Genomic DNA, 19971 nt, shown 5'->3' on the forward strand with positions numbered 1-19971 from the left:
AAGAACACCATCCCCACCGTCAAACATGGAGGTGGAAACATTATGCTTTGGGGTGTTTTTCTGCTAAAGGGACAGGACAACTTCACCGCATCAAAGGGACGATGGACGGGGCCATGTACCGTCAAATGTTGGGTGAGAACCTCCTTCCCTCAGCCAGGGCATTGAAAATGGGTCGTGGATGGGTATTCCAGCATGACAATGACCCAAAACACACGGCCAAGGCAACAAAGGAGTGGCTCAAGAAGAAGCACATTAAGGTCCTGGAGTGGCCTAGCCAGTCTCCAGACCTTAATCCCATAGAAAATCTGTGGAGGGAGCTGAAGGTTCGAGTTGCCAAACGTCAGCCTCGAAACCTTAATGACTTGGAGAAGATCGGCAAAGAGGAGTGGGACAAAATCCCTCCTGAGATGTGTGCAAACCTGGTGGCCAACTACAAGAAACGTCTGACCTCTGTGATTGCCAACAAGGGTTTTGCCACCAAGTACTACGTCATGTTTTGCAGAGGGGTCAAATACTTCTTTCCCTCATTAAAATGCAAATCCGTTTATAACATTTTTGACATGCGTTTTTCTGGATTTTGTTGTTGTTATTCTGTCTCTCACTGTTCAAATAAACCTACATTAAAATTATAGACTTATCATTTCTTTGTCAGTGGGCAAACGTACAATATCAGCAGGGGATCAAATACTTTTTTCCCTCACTGTATATCATGCAAGGTGGTCGCCCATCTGATCACGATCCAGGGCTCAACCCTGTCGAGCTATCTGAGATCTGAAGAAAAAAAACGGCCAAATTCCTGGCGATTTAACCCCGTTCGCCTGAGTCGGTCTCGCGGAAATTAAAATGTTTTAGTCATGGAGCTCGGAGACCTACAACATCGAATCCTGATGGCGTGGGTCCCATACTGGACTGAGTTGAGCCGGCGAAGCGGCCTGCAGGATTCTCATGTTTACTGGAGGCCGGCCACTTACCACTGCTGCTGCAGCAGCTCATTCTTGTCTAGCCCAGGGCTGCTGCTGTGGGGGCCTGTCTAAAATAAAACTTGTCGGCAGCCGAAAGGCTGCACGTCCAGTCAAGTCGATTGTTGTTTAGCCGCTGCGAGCTCAGGAAGACCGGGGCAAAAGTCACATTTGCAAGAGTGACCCGCTTCATCAAAACGACGAAAGCAAAAACCCAAAAGGCAAAACAATAATTGCAAATCAAATGTTAAATACAACATTTCCTGTCGTGCAAGTGATTTTAGAATGATAATTGGCACAATAACAATTAAGTTACAGAAACATTAAACAGACATGAAGGTGTGCATTGTAGTAATATGTAAACCAAGTACCCTTAGGGGCCGTCCATAAATGACGTCACGAGATTTTGGACGATTTTTGACCCCCCCCCCACCCGTCGTCACACAGTGTCACAAAAGTCAGACCCCCCCTCAAATATGACGTCACAAAGCTCTGTCCCCCCCCCAAAATAAAACATGCTTCAAATCGATTTGAATTATTGTCATTGTAGTGCGTATTTAATGTGGCGCTGCACTCTGATGTTCTAGGAGAAAGAATTTATTAAAAAGTCGATTTAATGAAGTAGAACGTGTTATCTATTTAATTTAAGTTGCGCATTTTGATGTGACGTCACATTTCTCAACCCCCCCCTCGTCACACATCGTCACAAATGTCTGATCCCCCCTAGGTGCGTGACGTCATTTATGGACGGCCCCTTAACCCCTTTCAGCTTTCACGCCCTCTACGTCCCAACGGACAAGCCCGCTGCGCTGAAGGGCAGCAGTCAAAGATGCACGGGACAAGGGTCGTGTCGCCCCAACCAATGTGCCAACGCCTGCTCCGCTTTGCCAAAGCCCCCCGCATTGTTCTCTGCAGGAGTATCCGAGTCAGGCTTTATCCACAGCTGGGCACCTCTTGGCCGTTCCATTGTGCCCGGTGGTGTAGAATTCCCTGCTTGCTGCTTTGGTAATTGCTGTAGGAGCGAGAGTTAAAAATGCGGCTCGGCCTGTACCGCCGGCTTCGTGCAAGGGAAGCTGCTGCTGCTGCTCCTGCTGCTGCTACGAGTGGGGCGAATTCTCGCGGGGTGATTGATGGCTCTGGCTGCGGGGGGGAGGGGGGTGTTCGAGGTGGACCTGGGTGTGATCCATCGGGAGGTCCACGCCGAGTGAAGTTGGGTTGACGGGGGTTCGTGTGCGGCTAGGGTCTCCACGTGGCGTGACAATACAATGTGGATTTTTTGTCGTTGCAAATGCAGTTTTTTGCGTGTGTTAAAGATGCTATCCGACCCTAGGAGACGACGTGCCCATCTGGCTGTCCGCCTGATGATGCTTGTTGCAATTATTGGCGAAACGTCGTACTCAGTTTGTAAATGTTGTGGATTTGCTCTCCAACACACCGGTGTGCTGTACTAGTGTAGTGAGTTCAACTGAGTCACAGACGCACTCTTTGGAGGCAACACATTTATTGATACCAACATAAAGGGGTAACTGCCCCTTCACCAGATAACCTACGGTGGTGGACCACCAGGCTAACTACACCCTATGGTGGTGGACCACCAGACTAACTACACGAATCACACTGGGAGTAGCTACAACGGACAGGACCCCAGCTTGGGTCCAGGTCCACGTGTTGGTGACTCTTCTCGGACGTAGAACTTAGATCTTCAAGATGACAACAGCAAGGCTGAACCTGGTCCCTCTGGGGACCCGGCTTATATCCCCACTGGTCGTGGCTGGCCCCGCCCTTGGCCACGACCACCTTCTCGAATCCTCGAGCAGGATCTCGCCCCGACACGTGACCACCCCTAGCCACCACTTGGGGCCCCTGTGTCGACTTTACCCGTCACGTGTACTCCGGGGTCAACCAGAGTGCCACGGCCTATAGTAACCCCATTCCCTGGCCGAAACTCTCACACCCCATCCTGTAGGGGTCGGCACTGCACGCCACGCGTGGTGCCACTCAGCGCTACGACTCGGCGCTCACCGAGCCCCTCTAGGGCCGATACTGCACCCGCATGTGCGGGGTGTCCGCGATGTGGGTACATCGCACGTGGAGCCTCTCTAGAGCCGGCATTACAGTGATGTCCGCGATGTCACAAGACGAGTAACGAATTGCCACGTTCTGTTTACGTGACAAACCTTAATGAATTGGCCGTGTCGGATGGCGGCGGGTTTAACGACACATTTATATTTACGCGATGTAACCCAAACACAAAATAACCTAGTAGTAGTAGGTTTTTACCCTTTAAACTGGTACAAAACTGACACCTTTATACAAGGCATCATGTTTGCAATAAACACAACACAAGCAGTCAAAATGCAAACAAAAAGAAACAACTCTGATAATGGTAATGATATGCACTGTCCTTGAAGTTGATTGGTCCACACCCGAGACAGCTTTCCTTAGAGCCTAGTCTCCATTGGTGTTGGACCAGATGACGCCTTTTGGCGTTGTTTCTTTTTGTTTGCATTTTGACTGCTTGTGTTGTGGTTATTGCAAACATGATGCCTTGTATAAAGGTGTCAAGTTTTGTACCAGTTTAAAGGGTAAAAACCTACTACGATATTTTGCCACTGGTAAAGGAGGTCTCATAGTACAAAATAACCTGTATTATGGGTGCCCGTCTGAGTAGGGATAAGGCGCACCCCGAAATGCCGCTTGGCTGATTGGCCTCCACAGAGGGAGCCCCCAGCAGTCTCCACAAGGAGGTCGCAGTTCTTGGCGTGGCTCGACCGCGCTGGACAAGCGTCTTGGGAGAACGTGGGAGTCACGTGGTGTGCCCAGCACTGAAGACGGCTCGCTGGACTTAAGGATCCATAATAATCGAAGTTTTTGTAGTTAGATCGCGTGAATATAAATGTGTCGTTAAACCCGCCACCACCCCACACAGCCAATTAGTTCAGGGTTGTCATGTAAAGAAACATGCCAATTCGTTACGAGTACAGCACACGGGGTGAGGGTTAGACCCCGAGGTCAGAGTGCACACGCGGGTCTCGCCGCCCCGCCCCCTTTACCCCCTCGCCCCGCCCCCTTTTTCCCCTCGCCCCGCCCCGCCCCCCTTCTCCCCCCTCCCTCGCCCCCCGCCCGCCCAACTAGTCCGGAGCGCGGGAAAACGGCGCGCGTCCCTCCGCCGCTCTCGGCCAATGGGACGCGGCGCCCTAAAGACGCCCGCGGCTCATTGGGGCGCCGTCGGACCAATAGGAGGCGGCGCAGGCCGGCGGCGTCACGCGGCCCGTGACGTCACGCGGCCGGCGGCCAATGGGAGCGCGGTTTACTCGCGCGCCGCCAAATACCGATTTGACGCGCGGCCTCCTCCTCCTCCCGCTGCTGCTGCCGCCGCCGCCGCGGAGTTTGGGGAGAGCGAGGCGGGCAGCGGCGCCCAGAGACCGGGGAAGCCACGGCAGGGGGTGGGAGAGGCCGAGGGGGATACCCACGGCGGCGGCTGGGGGGGGAGGGGGGGGATACCAGGCGGGAGCACGGCCGTTCTGCGCGGGCGGGCGGACTGCAAGCGGCTGCCGCCCGAGGGGGCCACCCCACACCACCACCTCACACCACCTCCCCCACTACCGCCGCCGCCGCACTCGCTCAGGTGCCGCCCGCGACGAGGAGGTGGGGAGGGCAGCACGAGGCCTGGCGCGGGGTCACAAAAGAAGCGCGGCCACATCACCAGCATCAGCGGCACCATCATCATCACCACCATCATCACCATCACCGCCATCAGCACCATCAGCATCATCATCTTCACCACCATCATCATCATCACCACCAGCATTACCACCATCATCAGCATCACCACCATCAGCATCACCACCATCAGCACCATCACCATCAGCACCATCACCAGCATCGTTTGTATCGGGATCATCGAGGGCAACAGCGGGCCTCTACCGTACTTCAGCGGTGATTGTTGAGGGGCATCGATGTTACCCACCATCGTGTAAACCATCCATCTCGAGTTTATCAACAACTTCACCACCACCATCATCGTCGTCGTGGTCAACGAAATCTACTTGAGCAGCATCGGCGGCAGCCTTCGATGCCATCGCTAAACGCGGGAACGGCAGCGGCGTCGCAGTCGTGTCGGGTTCGCGACCACGATCACCATCGTGAGACATCGGCAGAATTAACAACTTTATCATCAGCAGCAGCAACTTAAACAGCGCTAACATCGACTGTTTGCACCTCAACATCCATATCACGTCCTAACATATCGTTAGAATTAACATGATCCATAGTATCTGCAACATAACGAATGCAGATATCAACCAGCAGAACCATAGTCAACATCGTGATTATCGATAAACTCACTAATATCATTCACATCACTGCAAAGTAATTAGCACAGTGACTGCGACCCGTTTATTATCGGCATCGTCTTTAGCAACACCATCGTGAAACCGTAGTCCCATTAAAACACCATCACTCGCATCGTCCTCGACAACTATCATCTGTATCATCGCCATCAACATCGTCGCCAACGTCGTCTTCGGCATCTTAATTACGAGATTCCTTTTCTTTACCGAACCGCCCGCGCCATGCCACCACTGTCGTCTCCGCCATCACCGCCACGCCGCTTTAATGAGCCTCATTCAAAACCACCACCATCATCATCATCTTCATCATCATCTTCTCCCATCGTTCCCTCGACCCCCCCCCCCCCCATTCCCACGTGGGGACCCCCATTGGCCTCGTCTCCTCCATCTTCCCCCTCGTCTCGTTTCGCAATCTCCTCGTCTCCCCCGGGTCCCCCTTGCTGCTCTTATTCCCTCGTCTTTCTGCCCCCCCCCCCCCCTCGTACCTTCGTGGTCTCCCCTATCCCCTCGTCTCCCTGACCCCCCCAACCTCGTCTCCATGACCCCCGGTGTCGTCCCATACCCTCGTCTCCCGCCTCCGTCTGTCGCCGCTCTTGTCAAATGGCGGCGCCTTAGAGGGCCCGGGTCCCAGTGTTGTTGCAAAGCGAAGGAGGCCCCTTTTCTTCATCCCGAATGAACCCCATATCCCTCCTAGACAAGGGGGTAAAGGGGTTCTTCATTCGCAGAAAAGGGGGCCCCTGTGTAGGACCGCGAGTGCGAAGTTCAAAAGGGGGTGCAACGAGTCATGAACTTACGGGGGACGTCGGCGATGTGATGTGCTGGGTGTGCGATGTTAACTTTGTGATGTGCTGGGTGTGCGATGTGATGTGCTGGGTGTGCGATGTTAACTTTGATGTGCTGGGTGTGTGATGTGATATGCTGGGTGCTGTGATGATGGACTGTTTGATGTGCTGGGTCTCCAATCTATTTGATATGTGATGTGCTTGAATATGCAATGTGGTGTGCTAGGAGCTGTAGTGTGCTGGGTGTAGGAGTGTGTTGGTGTGGTGTGCTGGGAGTGTTGGTGTGGTGTGCTGGGTGCAGGAGTGTGTTGGTGTGGTGTGCTGGGTGTGTTGGTGGGGTGTGCTGAGAGTGTTGGTGTGGTGTGGTGTGCTGGGTGTGTTGGTGGGGTGTGCAGGGAGTGTTGGTGTGGTGTGCTGGGTGTGTTGGTGGGGTGTGCTTGGTGTGGTGTGCTGGGTGTGTTGGTGGGGTGTGCTTGGTGTGGTGTGCTGGGGATGTTGGTGTGGTGTGCTGGGTGTAGGGGTGTGCTTGATGTGGTGTGCTGGGTGCAGGAGTGTGTTGGTGTGGTGTGCTGGGTGTAGGGGTGTGTTGGTGTGCTGGGTGTGTTGGTATGGTGTGCTGGGTGTAGGGGTGTGTTGGTGTGCTGGGTGTAGGAGGGTGGTGGTGTGCTTGGTTAGGGGTGTGTTGGTGTGCTAGGTCTAGGAGTGTGTTGGTGTGCTGGGTGCAGGAGTATGATTGATGTGGTGTGCTGAGTGTGCTTGATGTGGTGTGCAGGAGTGTGTTGGTGTGGTGAGTGCTGGGTGTGCTTGATGTGGTGTGCTGGGTGTAGGAGTGTGTTGGGTGTCGGGGTGTGTTGGTGTGTTAGGAGTGTGTTGGGTGTGCTTGATGTGGTGTGGTGTGCTAGGAGTGTGTTGGGTGTGCTTGATGTGGTGTGGTGTGCTAGGGGTGTGTTGGGCGTGCTTGATGTGGTGTGCTGGGGGTGTTTTGGTTGAATACTCCACGGAGGAAGTGGGAGTCGGGGCGAGTATTCGAGCTGTTTCCGTGACACTAAAACTCAAGTTGACCACCAACCTTTACCTTGGAGCAGAGCCTTAAAATACTGAGTTTAATAACACTGTAATAAAAATTGTTCCTGGGTAGTAAGTGTTATTTTCTAATTACTTATGCCTCAAAAGTACAAAAATTTGCTATTATTTCCCACAAACTTTGCTTTTGTGACCAGAACAGTGATATTTAGAAATGTACCTATTTTCAATGAGAAAATGTGTGCACTTGTTTCATTCCTTCACATAAAGTCCTGGTCACAAAAGAAAAGTTTGTGGGGAATAATAGCCATTTTCTATACTTGAGGCATAAGCAATTAGAAAATAACACTTACTACCCAGGAACAGTGTAATTCACTTGTCAGCCACAAAGTGTGTGTGCGGTGTCTCTTCAAAAGTACACATAGTTCCACAGCCTTCATTGACGGTCATTAAAAGCACTTGTGGAATGCGCGTAGTACGGGTTGAGGATTGTGAGCGCGTAAAAAATCCCACAACAGAAAAAAATTGTTTGATTCTGTGCGTGCGAGGAGGCCGTTTGTCCACATTGAGCACTTGCTCAATGCCTGCGTTCACCTTCGGCTTGTGGCGGGAGAGCCCACGGGGTTTGTGAACAACGGGAAGATCATCACAGAAAACGAGAGACCGATGTTGACTGCAGGAACCTACGCAAGATATTATCTGCCCTCGCTTGGCGTGTAAATGATTGGGGCCCCCATATAATCTGTGCAGGATACGAACCCTTGGGCACTGTTGTGAGTCAAGGTGTCTTTTGCTTTACAACCGTGGTGGTCACACGGCTACCACGACAGTGAATGATTGAGCAGACGTAACACACCAAGAAACAATGCTGAAATGTGCGCAAAGAAGCACGGAGAGCTGCGTGCGTGGAATTACACCGAGAGACAGAAAAGGGAAGACTTTGGGTGGAGAGTGGGCAGATTAAAAGTGTAATTTTGACTGCTAGGAAAAGTAGTTGGACCTGGGCAGGACGCGTCACGGCTAAAAGGGGCGATGGCCGGTGGTCGAGACTAAGGGCAGAATGGCAGCCAAAGGAGAACGCACCCGAGAGTGTATGCCCACAGCGGATATGGAACGATGAAATCTGAGCGCGTGCCGGTGTTAGGTGGATTTTGTTGCATTACCGAACCGAGAGGAGATGATGACGCTTACCGAGGTCTTCATCCAGCAGTGAATTGAGCATGGCTGATGATGGGAACAATGCACAGGAGTCTGTTTCGTTACTTTACTGAAAATCCACGCGGCTCTGGCACGCCTCGTGCTGAGCACTGCTCACACCTGCAACACGTGCGTGCTGGTGTCGCTCGCTGCCTCGATACCGACACGATCGGAGTGAAGTTTAACTCGAGCCCTTTCTCTGGTTTTGTTTCTCCGCAGGACGATGGCTATGGAGAGACCGAGGCACCCGCTGTAAATCGATCGATGTCTGAAGACAAACGGCGCCGTGACATTTTGCAAGCGCGCGGTGGCGTCCTACTGCGGCAACATGTCCAAAGATGTGAGCTACTTGGCGACGGCTGTGCCCCCCTCCACCCCCGGTGGCGTTGTGGTGTGGGGGGGCAGGGGGGGTTCGTGGTCTCGGGGGGGGGGGTGTTAGGCATCTTTCCACCTTTCCCAGGGATTCTTTGCAGCTGCTGTGTTATCCTATGAGATCTCTTTTACCAGTGGCAAAATATAGTAGTAGGTTTTTACCCTTTTAAACTGGTACAAAACTGACACATTTTTTCAAGGCATCATGTTTGCAATAACCACAACACAAGTAGTCAAAAAGCAAACAAAAAGAAGCAACTCTGATAATGATAATAATATGCACTGTCCTTGAAGTTGATTGGTCCACACAACTTCAAGGACAGTGCATATTATTATCATTATCAGAGTTGCTTCTTTATGTTTGCTTTTTTGACTACTTGTGTTGTGTTTATTGCAAACATGATGCCTTGAAAAAAGGTGTCAGTTTTGTACCAGTTTAAAAGGGTCAAAACCTACTACTATGCTGTGTTATCGTTAAGAAACCATAGGCGGATGTATGCTTGGAACATTTATCATCCCTTTCTAAGCACCAGCCCAAATTGGAGCAATTCCAAAGTGGAGCCGTGTGAGGAAGGAAATGGAAGAAGCGTTTTGACCTGCAGTGTGTGGTGGTTGTCGAACACCGCGTGGATGAGTCCAAACAGTCGGTGTCTGATAGACCGAGTACTCGGCACAGTCAGAGGAAGCAATGAGTTAAGCTCATGGGAACAGAAACCATGGCAGTAGGGACAGATGAGTGACAAGGAGGCAAACGACCAAAAGTGAACAAGTGACTTGAATGATTGAGTTCTGGCTCAATAACGTGACTTGGGGAATGGTGGTGCAGTGGTTAGCGCACCGCGCTATGAAGCCGCCGACTTGTATTTGATTCCCAACCCCGGCCAGCGTCGATGGCGAGCGTCATTTGAAGTGACCCGGGGCCCTCTCGTGACTAACAACATCCGTAAATCACGTGGCAACGTATTCAGCAAATACGTTTACGACATTGCCAGTTGTGGAAAAGCCAAAATAACAACCTCCACATTTGGCAATAGTGCTGCCGTAAAACAGACACGTAAGAGGTATTACTGTGAACAAAACAAAGGTGGTCGCGAATGTGTACCAGACGTAAGGGTAAGCTGATATGATCATACCATAGATTTTTGAACCGTTTGAGTGGAAATTAATGATTGTTTCCACGTTGTTTCTCTTGGCCTATATATGTTGAAAATGTTTCGCACCGTAGGTAGCCAACCGTGCATGTCGGAAATGCAGGGGAAAGACAACAAACTAAACGCATAAAGCAGTTCTAAAGAAGTACATTTTTAATCTAATCGATTTTAAAATTGTAAAGCCTGGCCGTTAATTGTCTCTCGCTGTCGTCGGCCGCTCCGCAATGAGGCTACGTCTAAAACAGTCGCCGAGCTCGCTCGCATAGCCGACAAGACGCAAACCCAGCCAGGGATTTTTTCGCATACGAAAAGTGAGTGGGCTTGGGCAGAGCACGTCACGGTCGGAAGGGACGATGGTGGCCGATGGTCAAGAATCGTATAACGGAGCGGGTGCCAAGGAATAGAACGTATGCCGAGAAGACAGCCACCTATAACATCGGCTCGGGTGTATTGTCACATCGCTAGAAAACGGGAGATGGTGGCGGCTTGGGGAAGCCTTCATTCAGAAGTGGTTTGACCGTGGCGGATGGTGATGATGAGCACAGGGCACTAGAATAAAGAGAGCGCCCATGGAAGACGTTGCTTGTGGGGGTGCAGAGCGGACAGGCTTAAATCACAACCAGCTGATTTGTGAGGGGGCGAGGACCGGGAAAGGTGAGGGGAGGTCACGCCCAGAGCCTCCCGACACGGTGATCCAACTGCCTCGTCAATAGAGCGAGCATGGGAGAGTGAGATGGAGACGGAGGACGGCTCACGTTAAACTTTGCAGGCGCCGTCTCCCGGGAATGGGGTTCCCTCGGTGGGCCTCCGTGGGAGCCTGCGCCCGCGCGTGCCCTCCTGCCTGGCCGCCCCCCCCCGCGTGAATGGTGAGATTACCTTGCCCGGCCTGGCGGCGATCATTGATGCGGTGTAATTGGTTTGAGCCCACGCCGCTTTCGCGGTGGTGTCGACGTGCCGCGGTGTCTCGGCTTATCGGCGCTTTGTGCGCGGTCTCCGTCTGGGGCGTGCGGCTCCCGCAAGCACAGCAGACGATTTGACTTGTGCACAGACGTCCAAAGACAAAGGCACTCACAATCGTACACAGACGCGCACACAGACCCACGCAGCAACATACATGCACAACCACGGTGGATGCAGGAGTCCTCTAAGCTCATTGAATTATAAATATCCAAAAATATTGATTTTTTTTACACATTCGATTTATATATCGCGAATCAAGGGATATACACGTAGCTAAACATATAATCAGTTCGTAATATTGCCTAAATTTCCTTTTTTCTCATTTACACAACATAGCTCGACTCAGACCTAGGCTGTCCCTTCCTGATGCTGAGAGGATGGTGCATGCCTTCATTTCATCTCGGTTGGATTACTGTAATGTCTTGCTTGCTGGCGTTTCTAAAAGTGTTTTAAATATATTTACAATATATTGCCTGGGTTTTAACCAGATCTAAATCGTGTGACCATATCACTCTCCCATTCTTTCATCCCCACACTGGCTCCCTGTAAAGTACAGAGTCAACTTCAGGATTCAGCTTCTCACATTTAAGGTCTTGAATGAGCTGGCCCCTTAAACATCTCACCGATCTGCTCGAGTTTTATATACACCACTGCAAAAAACTTAGAGATCTGCTTGATTCTGGTCTCAAAATTTCATTCGGGATTCTGAGTGTTTCACTTTTTAAATCACTGTCTTAAAACTCACCAATTTGTACTGCAGGCTTTACTCGTAACTTAAGATGTTTAAAAAATCTCTGATTAGATTACTCAGTAATTAAAATTATTCCCTTTTATTATAGTAATTTTATTGTAAATTCGAGTAGTTATTGACATTTCAATTGTAGTTATTGACATTGTTATCAGCTTTCTATTCATATTCAGCATTCTATTTCACTTTGATTGTATCTATACTTGTAATTGTGGTTTTATTTTTGCGTACAGCGCGTTGAGATAATTCAATATGAAAGGAGCTTCATAAAATAGAGGTTATTCTTTCATTTATCCAGAAAAGCCTCCCTGAGTGTCAGGACATTTACAAAGCTTCTGTATTGGAGTGTTTGGCCAATTCCATTCTATGAAGCTTGACTTTTTGGTTCTAAGCATAGTGCCTGGCGAAAACTCACACGAGAGAGGGTGATACTCAATACCACCAACGGCTGGCCACCTCACAGCCCCACTCTTACAGCGCCTGGCAAGCCCTGGTGGTCACCCATGCAAGTGCTAACCAGGCTCAACCATGCTTAAGTTCTCCTGTCTGAATAGATTTAAGGCGTTGCGGGTTACTTGATGGTCGTATTTTGGCCTGACCACAGCCCGCAGATGTCACTGCTGGATGTTTGCTGTGGCCGGGCGGGAAATGAGCACGAGTAAAACTTAAGGTTTGCGTTTCATCGCCATCAGGTGATTGACCGCATTGCAGTCAACCGTAAAATCACGTTTAGCGTGAAAACCTCGAGGCCCAGGGCTTCCCGTACACCCCCACCGCGATAATGCCACGCGTGTGAGCGGCCGTAAAAATTCACTAGGCACACGAGGTTCAAGGTACCGGTCCGCCGCACGGGGGTAAAGCTGTGACCCATAGTGCCACTGATCCGGGGAGACGCCGAGGCAACGAAGCCTCGTTGGAGGGAGATGGCATCGCCCAGCCGAACAAGGCCGCGAGGTGGCGAGCAAGTGCCTGTGATCGCGCAGGGCAGTGGGGAATCGAACGGCAGCGCGGTGGCACCACCTTGGAAGTTGTTGTAGCTCCTCCATACCACGTGGTTAGGGGTCGTGCGGCGTGTGCTTCGGTTCCTACGTAAGCTCCCAGCACGCAGAGAGAAACGTTGGACGCCGTGACGAACAACGCGCGGGACCACGCAACACAGCGGGAGAGCCCAAGGTGGAGCCTTAACCGCTAGCTGGGCTTGTAGTGACGAATTGGTCCATCGAATATAACAGATTCTTAACGCCTATGATACACGCATTGAGCCCTTCGCGTAAGAGTCGTTTGTCCTGTCCCTGCAGCCAAAAGAGGCACTACATTGACCACGTAAAAAAAAACTACCACTATGTAACACGATTTTTGTTCCTGGGTAGTAACTGTTATTTTCTAATTGCTTATGCCTCAAAAGTATAGAAAATTGCTATTATTCCCCATCATCTCTTGTTACTCCAAATTACGACAAATCATTGCATCACAACGAGGAGTACAAGCTTGTGTCGCTCGTCACGTGTGCAGAGGATGAACTCGGCAGTTGCAATCGTCCCTAATTGGGTTGATGGAGACCATGGCCTTGATTGGGACGCTGGCTGGTGCCCACGGGAGCCTGGTCGGTGGCAGTAATGAGGCTTCCTTCCACCAGACGGAGCAGTCTGCCAGACTTCAGTGGCCCTATTCCAGCACGTGGATCACCCCCCCCCCTACGTCTTGTACGAAGATAGTTGTACTTGTTTAACAGCTTTTTGCGTTATCTGACCTAACGAGCATCGCACTTTAGGGTTGGTCGCCGCATGCATCTGTGCCTGTTGGCACGCTGCTTTCCAAACCTGGTGACCTGAGTTCGAGCCACGGCTAACATCAGTGGCGAGTGATATCGGAACCGTCCTGGTTCTACATTCCCCTGTGCCCTACACCGACCCGCACTGACCAGCCTGGTGACGTACAGCGACAACAATCCCGACACGCTGTGGCAAGGCCTTCATCCGGCAGTGGATTGACAAAGGGGGCTGTAGATGAAGATCTTTGAAATATTTTGCGGTAATATTGGCGTTGTTGTCGTTTGACTGGTCCAGGTCAGTTTTTTTGACAAGAATGGGGAACTGAAAAACTTCGTGGAGAATCTGAGCCCAACCAAGGGTGAGTGAGGCACGGTCGTCGGCTGCCCCCTATCCCACCCCTGCGTCGTCCCTCTCGTCGTGCCTTTGCGTGCTGAAGTGGTGACCATGTGCCCCCGAGTACCTCTCCCGCAAAAACCGAACACGCCTGTCAGTGGAGGCCTTGCGCGTGTGAACGGCTCGTACGTATGTTGAACTTTCGCACCATTCCTAAAACCGTGCTAATCGGAGGTACGGGGGGAAGTTCAACAAACTAACCACAAAATGCAGTTCTAAAGGAAAACACATTTCAATTTAGATTTAAAAGTGCATCGCTCCAGTGGCCTAATATTGGCTCGTGCTACAACAACAGGGCTCCCTTGCTGCATAGACGTTTGTCTCGGTGTGCTGCGAGGCGGCCAGGCGACGACGAAATAACGAGATATTATAGAATCCATGTGTCCGGAGTTTTTAACGTTCCCTCGTATGCTTGGGGGTTCTCCGTTTAGCTCCCACGTCTCAAACAACGTTCACCAGTGGGCCTTCTTATGAGTCGTGGGACTCTGCGAGGCCTTCCTGGGTAAATCAAGGGTCTCGTTTTTGTGAGCTGATTATATAGAAACCGATTGCACGAGATTGCAAGGAACCCAATCGAGATTCAAGGAGTCCAATCGCTTCGCAGTGAGAGCAGTGTATGCGTGGCAGTGTACGTAGTGGGGGGGCAGGGTTTGTCCTTAACAATTCCAGGAGGGCGTTTACATCTGTTCTTGACAATAGACGCAATCTGAGATTATAATTTGCACTAAGATCACCAAGGTGACCCATTATTGCCTCCCTTTGTTGGCAGCTGAGTGCACCTCGCCTCTGCGAGTGACCGCGCTGTGCCCCTATGCAGTAGCCGGGAGCCACAGCCACGCTCGGCGGGTGTTCGTGAAGAAAAGGAGCAATATACAAACACAACTCGTTGTGCCTCTGGGCTTTCTTATGGTTTTCAGGGTTTGAGGATGTGATGCAAGTCAAGAATGTATTATTTGCCTTGAAGTTGTCTCCTTTGTATATTTGTCTCCAGCAGCCTACATTTAACAGCATATCGTTTGCTTGTGTTTTGTGGGAATGATACGTTCTGTGAGCCTAAAGAATCGTTTTTTATTGATTGTTGCTGCTGGCAGTAGACGCTTGCACCGTCTTCTTTTGTTCTTTCGGTAAAGTCACGGAGGTGTGAAAAAAAAGTGTCTTATTTATTTATTTCACCTACGTGACTTTACCGAAAGAACCAAAGATTATGGATCCTTGCAGTCACGAAAACTTCAAATCTAGAACTTGCACCGTTGTTTCAGCTGGCACGCCGTATGATGAGTGCACAGCAGGAGAGACCACAATGAGGGTGACCAGGCAGCAACTCCGAATGCACCTCAGGGAGTGACTGGGAAGGAGGGGGAGGTGTTCAACACAGGAAAGACGCTCTGCTATCCCCCTGACGGGGAGTGCCGTGCTGAAAAGACCAAGTGCTCTTGGGACATAAAGGGAATGCTGAAACGTGAACGATGTGCAGCCAGTTGCAGCAAGTTTGGCAAAGAGGTTCAACGCACGTACGTGCATTGCGGAGGCGAGAGCGGACGTTGTGACGAAATGTCAAAATTATGCCGTAGCTTGAATCCAGGGCGTTCGAGACGTGGCGCTGGGCAGGGATGGAACTGCGCTGAGACGACTCGTAAAAGCGTCGACGATCCACACACGTCAGGGCCGTTCTCCCTCCCACCCCACCGAACGACCTCAGTGACGTACCGCGAGGTTGTTCCATAATCGGTCACCAGGCATGACGAGCGCATGCGAGTGGTGCCGGGCGGGCCGGAGCTGCTCGCTACACGACGGGGGACTTTTGTAAGACGTGACGTGGGGTTCCCCTGCAGGTGGCTTGCTGCTTGTGACGAGTGCAGTGGGCACCCCCAAGGCTCAGCTCATTGGCGGCAGCCTGGCCTCCCAGTCCAGCTCGCACTCCCCTATGGTTAGCCAGCACCCTTTGGCACCACCACGGCACCCTGCTGCACCCTGCTGCACCCTGCGGCACCACTGCACCACCACTGCACCACCACCGCACCCTGCAGGACCACCACACCCTGAACTACCACGGCACCCTGAACTACCACGGCACCCTGAACTACCAAGGCACCCTGCACACCACGGCACTTTGCTGCACCACCGCACCCTGCACCACTACTGCACCCTGCAGGACCACCACACCCTGCTGCACCACTCACCTTGAACTACCACGGCACCCTGAACTACAACGGCACCCTGCAGGACCACTGCACCCTACACCACCACCGCGCCCTGCAGAACCACCGCACGCTGCACCACCACAGCACGCTGCTGCACAATGGCACGCTGCTGCACGACCACAGCCTGCTGCACCATCACCACTGCACCCTGCGGCAGTACCTCACCCTGCAGCACCTGCAGCACCCTCCTGCACCACCACACACTGCACGGCCGCATGCTGCACCACCACCTTCACCCTGCACCACCACGTGGAAACCTCGAGGCCCAGGGCTCCCCATGTCCACTCCCACCGCGATAATGCGACGCGTGTGAGTGGCCGTAAGAAATTCACTGTGCACACAAGGTTCACAGTACCGGCCCGCCACACAGGAGTAAAGCTTTGACCTCCTTGCCTCCATAATCCCGGTCTCCGTCACCCTGACAACATCCATCCCTGCCTCCAGTGTCTGCCAGTCTCTCTGCCAATGTGCCACCCAGTCTCCCTGTAAACCCTCTGCCCCCTTGTCTGCCTCTCTGCTGCCATACCTCCTTTGCTCTCTGTTTTCAGGCCTCCTTAAACACTGCTGCTACAGCCTTGTAAAGTAAGCAAGTCTGCCGAAGAGAGTTTATTCTAAAACCTTCGTTTTGAATGTCGAGTGTGGACACTGTAGAGAGCTTGTGTGTGTTGACTGGCGTGCCTCCCCCCCCACACCCCCCCGTCCTTGCCCAGATGCTGGGCACCCCCCAACGCACAGCGATGACGGGTGCCATCCTGCTGGGCACCCCCAACACCCCTGGCATGCTCGGCGCCACGCAGGGTGGCGCCGCCCTCAACGACCATTCCCCGGCGTGGTCCGGGTGAGTGCTCCTCGCTCGCTGGCTCACTCGCTGGTGTTGTTGTCAACAATGACGGCAATTCATGCACGTGCATCAATGCTGCAACGCTTTCCGACCGGCGTTTGTCATTGGATGTATGTAATTAGCGGTAATGACGATGCGTTTCGAGCCGCGCGATGAGATGAGATCATGCGGCGCGTGACGTTGGGGGGGGGGGTCGCACAAATGTGACGTCATCGGTAGGGCGGGTAACGCAGCAGCACGAGTCTCGTCTGCTTGGCACGTGCACCAACGTGGATCTGTTCAGTGCTGGGGGTTTTTTTTGTTGCATCCACGTTGTGGGCACTACTGGCAAGCCAGGGTTACGTACGGCTCCTTCCCGACACCCACAGAAAGGGTGTTTCTCAAAGTTTGCGTGATCCACTGACCCACACTGCCTCCACAGTGTGCTGGCTTACGTGCGCGCACAGCCGCGGCCACGATTACCCTGGAACGGGGTGGACAGTGGGGAGGGTTGGGAGGTTTCTCATACCGATTGGTCTCACACTGCGGTTACAACCCTGTGCAAGTTAGCCCAGCCACGGCCAGCAGGTGGCAGTATTGCACCGTGATACGCTTGTGTGTGCGTGGCTTCTCGCTTCCCCGCTCAATAAAGATTTGGCCAAATGTGCCAATACGGAAACCTCCTGCAGGTGAAGTTATACAGATTTTTTTGAGGGCGGGAGGGGGACACAGACATATATCGGTATATTTTCTGTTTTATCTTTCCATGAAGTGCACGCGTATAAATCGGTGAAATATCATCAGCGCTCGCGGACACCACGAGGTGTCGTGCGTGTGCGCACACGTCGTGCCGTGGCGACCCCTGGCCATGGAGGGGGGTGAGAAAGACAGAGGAAGGGCAAGCAGCTGCTAGCCCCGCTTGCTACGCTCTGGACCTCCAAGGGAGCCGTGATACCCGAGCTCAGACAGCAGGGTGCGCTGCTCAGAATCTTTATTTAGACCGGAGGAATCCGAAGAGCTATGAAGCACTTTTTTACAGATATCCAGTAGGTTCCCCACAGCCGTGCCGGTTACCGTGTACCCGGTTGGGGGTGGGGAGCGGGGGAGGAGCAGTCTGGTTTGGGAGGATGATGTGTGATGTCCCGGAGAATTAAATTACCTCGTCGGTTGACAGTGGCAGCAACACTTGTGTTCGCATAGTCTGTTTGCTGCGGCTGATTCCTGTTCCTGCCCCCCGCAGGCAACCAGTCTTGCCTGTAAACACGAAAGAGGCCTCCTTTGCATTGTCTCTGCAGTCGTCTGTCACGGCAGCGCACGCCTTGCCCCTTGAAACTCCGCTAAACCGCCGCAGTGCCCCATCGGTCGCGTGCAAAGGGGATGTGGAACCTCGTCTCGGTGTTGCCAAACTTTACGTAGTGACGAGTGGCTGAGTCGACACCCAGCCCGGTGGCCAGTAACGTCTACATGCGCACAAACACACATCTTGCGGTAAATGTTGTTTTGCATTTAATTTGGCTTAATTCCAGCTCTTGAGAATTAAAGTTATCAGTTTGATGGTCGTGTGGAAACATTACTGTCGGTGGTGGGCCAGGTGTTAGTGCCGCCCTCTACCGTGCAGAGCATAAGTCACTTGAAGGGCGGCATCCCAGAGGTACCTCTGTGATATCCACTTCCATGGAGGATTGTGCTGCTCTCATGATGCGATGCCGATAGCACAATCAGAATACAATTTTGGAAAAGGATTTATAAAAAAAAACTAATTAAGGAAGGTTATGCAGTTTAAAGCCACACAATACAGTGGAGCCATGAAGTTTGATGTCCATGGCAGGACCAGCTGGGAGTCCCTCCTCTGTGTAAAAAAGAGCCCTTTGTTTGTAGATTGGGTGGCTATAAAAGGCAGCAAGGGGGAGAGAAATCCAGCTGGGATTGGAGTGGAGGAGAGGTCTCCTCTCCTGATAAGGACTCACTCGCTAGCTTCACCCGGCGGTGGCGCTTTGTGTTTGGCCTGGCACAAGGCCAAGCCCCGAGTAAACTCGGCCACGCGCTGCGCTCGCAGCCTGCGTTGATGCTGCTGCCCCCTTCCAGTATTTTCATTCATGGGAGAGACAACCCCAAAAACAAACAGCGTCTACTTATATTTCTTATATTTGGGTGGCACATTGATTACACTTGTTTGTTGTCCTTCCCCCCCGCACCTCTGATCAGCATGGTTGGCTGCATACGGTGCGAAAGAAGTTCAACATACATACTTGTGTTTCACAGCAAGAAGGGTTCCTGTCGTATAAAAAAAAAAACTGTCGACAATGACTGTACATGAAAACCGTTAACATTAATTTGGCTAAATTTCAATCCTGAGAATAAAAAAAATATCAGTTTGACTGTCATGTGATGAACATTACTGCCAGTAGCAGAGTCGGTGGGAAAGTGCTGCCCTCTACTGTGCTGACCAGAAGCCACTTGAAGGGATTTTAGAGGTGGCTCCGGGATATCCGCTTCCCCCGGGGCCTTCTCCAACACGGAGGGCTCCCACTGGTCTGCGAGACTTCCCGTGATGCCGATAGCATGGTCGGGTGTGCGCGCCGGCGGGTACGCCTGGCTCAGTTGAACCGCACACAGGAGCTGGCTGCCACCCCTTGTGCCCGGGTGCCACAAGGTGCCTGCGAGGCTGTCTGATAGCAGGCGGCTTAAACTAAAGCTCAACAATATTTTATTTTACCAGGTCAATTCCACTGAGCTTTTTAGAGTTTTTATCAGAAGCGACCTGGCTATCACAAATTAGACCTCCACGAAGTGGCTTCTCACGTGGATATTTCTAGCAGCCAAATACTCTTCAACGCGTGTTAACTCTAAATGTGGAGGGAAATACTGGAGGATCCAGAGAAAAATCCACAAGACCATCCGGGAGAAAGACACGCAGACTCCAAATATACAGGTGTCAGGGTAGGGATAGTGCCTACGGCCTCCTGTATACCAGGCAAGGTCGTTAACATCTCGCCACCTCGGTGGTGGTGACGATGGAGCCGCCGATTGGGCGGCGCACCCACTGTCGCCCCCCCGGGCTACAGCAACGCCCGTCTCGGGGTGGAGTGCGGGTCAATCCTCATAGTAATCATTTAAATAAGATTACGCGCAGTAATAATTAAAAGAATCTGAGCAGCTGCGCTCAAATGCGGAATGGCAGATTAAAGGCGGCTAAGCGCTTTCGTTTCATTTCGTCGCCGGTAAAGCCACACGGCCGGGC

The 19971-nt window shown here is 52.1% G+C and overlaps 1 protein-coding gene across 4 annotated transcripts in view; it reads left to right on the forward strand.

The window, feature by feature from the left end:
• The first annotated feature begins 4219 nt into the window (after positions 1-4219).
• LOC144947097 (transcription factor Dp-1-like) overlaps positions 4220-19971 on the forward strand; it is a 37367-nt gene continuing 21615 nt past the window's right edge. For 2 of the 4 annotated variants that reach the window (XR_013639974.1, XM_078876298.1), the window contains exons 1-4: positions 4220-4607; positions 8533-8653; positions 15542-15636; positions 16621-16748. Coding sequence is in view for 3 of the 4 variants with exons in the window: in XM_078876298.1 (XP_078732424.1) it covers positions 4257-4607; positions 8533-8653; positions 15542-15636; positions 16621-16748 (695 nt within the window). In the remaining variant the exon portion in view is untranslated. Of the gene's footprint in view, positions 4608-8532; positions 8654-13610; positions 13675-15541; positions 15637-16620; positions 16749-19971 lie in introns of those variants that run through there. The other 2 variants (XM_078876300.1, XM_078876299.1) reach the window with 2 other exon arrangements.

Source organism: Lampetra fluviatilis, chromosome 43 (assembly GCF_964198595.1).
Source record: "Lampetra fluviatilis chromosome 43, kcLamFluv1.1, whole genome shotgun sequence".
Taxonomy (NCBI): domain Eukaryota; kingdom Metazoa; phylum Chordata; class Hyperoartia; order Petromyzontiformes; family Petromyzontidae; genus Lampetra; species Lampetra fluviatilis.